General features: G+C 46.4%; 1 protein-coding gene across 1 annotated transcript; it reads left to right on the top strand.

Annotated features, from left to right (window-relative positions):
* Positions 1-233: 233 nt before the first annotated feature.
* Positions 234-943, top strand: LOC147445575 (uncharacterized). Its single transcript, XM_086526070.1, has 2 exons — positions 234-631; positions 759-943. The coding sequence occupies exons 1-2, from the start codon at positions 250-252 to the stop codon at positions 815-817; spliced, it is 441 nt and encodes a 146-aa protein (XP_086382196.1). The 5' UTR covers positions 234-249; the 3' UTR covers positions 818-943.
* Positions 944-1,515: the final 572 nt, after the last annotated feature.

The raw sequence follows: 1,515 nt of genomic DNA, 5'->3' as shown, positions 1-1,515 counted from the left end.
GGCCTGCTGCTTCTGCTCTTGTGGATGCACTTGCGATGCGCTGCTGTCGTTAGAAGCCATGGCTATTGGGCGGACAAGTACAATGTCCGCCAGATATCAAACGTCACCTTTTTATTTATATTTGTAACAATACAACACCAATCAATTAAGCAGTTACGAGAACGTTTCTCTGTGTGTGTGGGTCTGCGTGAGTCAGAGAGAGAGAGCCCCAGTTTGTGTCTCTGATCAGAGAAGGGTTGTGACTCCAACATGGTATCATCGCCTCTTTTCTGGAGCGCTTGTGGTGGCCCTGTAATAGCTACACACTATCTACACCCTCTCGCTACACCCGGGCTCCTCTCTCTCTTACCTACAGCAACACCTCATAACCATGCCTGTAGCGCAAGTGCTGCCATCAAAATTGGTGAGGCTAATCAAGAAGGCGAAGGCTCCCTCCTGCCGAGTCAAGGAGAAGAAGAAGAGAACGGGCAACAGTACCCTGGCAAAGGCTGCCTCCTGCCGAGTCAAGGAGACGAAGAAGAAAGCGGGTGTGAAGTCCCTGGCAAAGGCTTACTCCAACCAAGTCTTGGAGATGAAGGGCAAGAAGACCCTGACGATGGCGACTCTCTGCTGCCTACGTCAAAATTTCACGGTACTCTTTCACATTTCCAAACCAATTTTCAGAATTCTGATCTTCCACTCGACACCCATTCTATTATTCAACTATATTTCCTTGAAGCATATACGGCTGTACCTTTAATTCCCTCTTTGATTGCCAGATTTGATGCTTCTAACCAAGGTTGCGACCCTCTGTTTCCAACCATGCTTCATGTTATGATGGCTAATGCTGACTCCTCTCGCCCTCGAGTCAAAATGAAAGGCTTCTCTTGCTTGAGGGGGAGTGCTCATGCTGAAAATGATGCTCAAGAAGACCAAGATGCTGAAATGAAGATGATGATGCTCAAGAAGGTGCTGCTGACAATGATGATGAAGAAGAAGAAGATGAAGCTGCTGAAATTGAAGATGCTGGTGTTAATCTTCTCTCTCCTTTGAGGGGGAGAATTCACTATGAAGTCAAAGCTCGAAAGAAGATTGTACCGAAGCCTCCGGAGCGGAACAAGCATAAAGTGGAGCTACTTCAATTCTTCCTCATGAGATCTATGATAGATCCGGGCTAGTTCCACTGCATGCTTGTATGCATTATGCATGTAGTTAAATATTGTAAAAGCAAAGCACCAAGAAAACCCAATAGGGGAATGGGGTGCATCTCTTTCTGTTCTTTGATATCTGTTCGGGCATAGCCCTTGAGGGGGAGTATTGGGCGGACAAGTACAATGTCCACCAGATATCAAACGTCATCTTTTTATTTATATTTGTAACGATACAAAACCAATCAATTAAGCAGTTACGAGAATGTTTCTCTGTGTGTGTGGGTCTGCGTGAGTCAGAGAGAGAGCGCCGGTTTGTGTCTCTGATCAGACAAGGGTTGTGACTCCAACAATGGCCGTTTTGTGGAGGTACGTGGTGCAGGAGTAC

Source organism: Adiantum capillus-veneris, chromosome 12 (assembly GCF_014529385.1).
Source record: "Adiantum capillus-veneris isolate H3 chromosome 12, ASM1452938v2, whole genome shotgun sequence".
NCBI lineage: Eukaryota > Viridiplantae > Streptophyta > Polypodiopsida > Polypodiales > Pteridaceae > Adiantum > Adiantum capillus-veneris.
The sequence above is the reverse complement of the archived record's forward strand: the minus strand, read 5'-3'. Positions and strand labels throughout refer to the sequence as shown.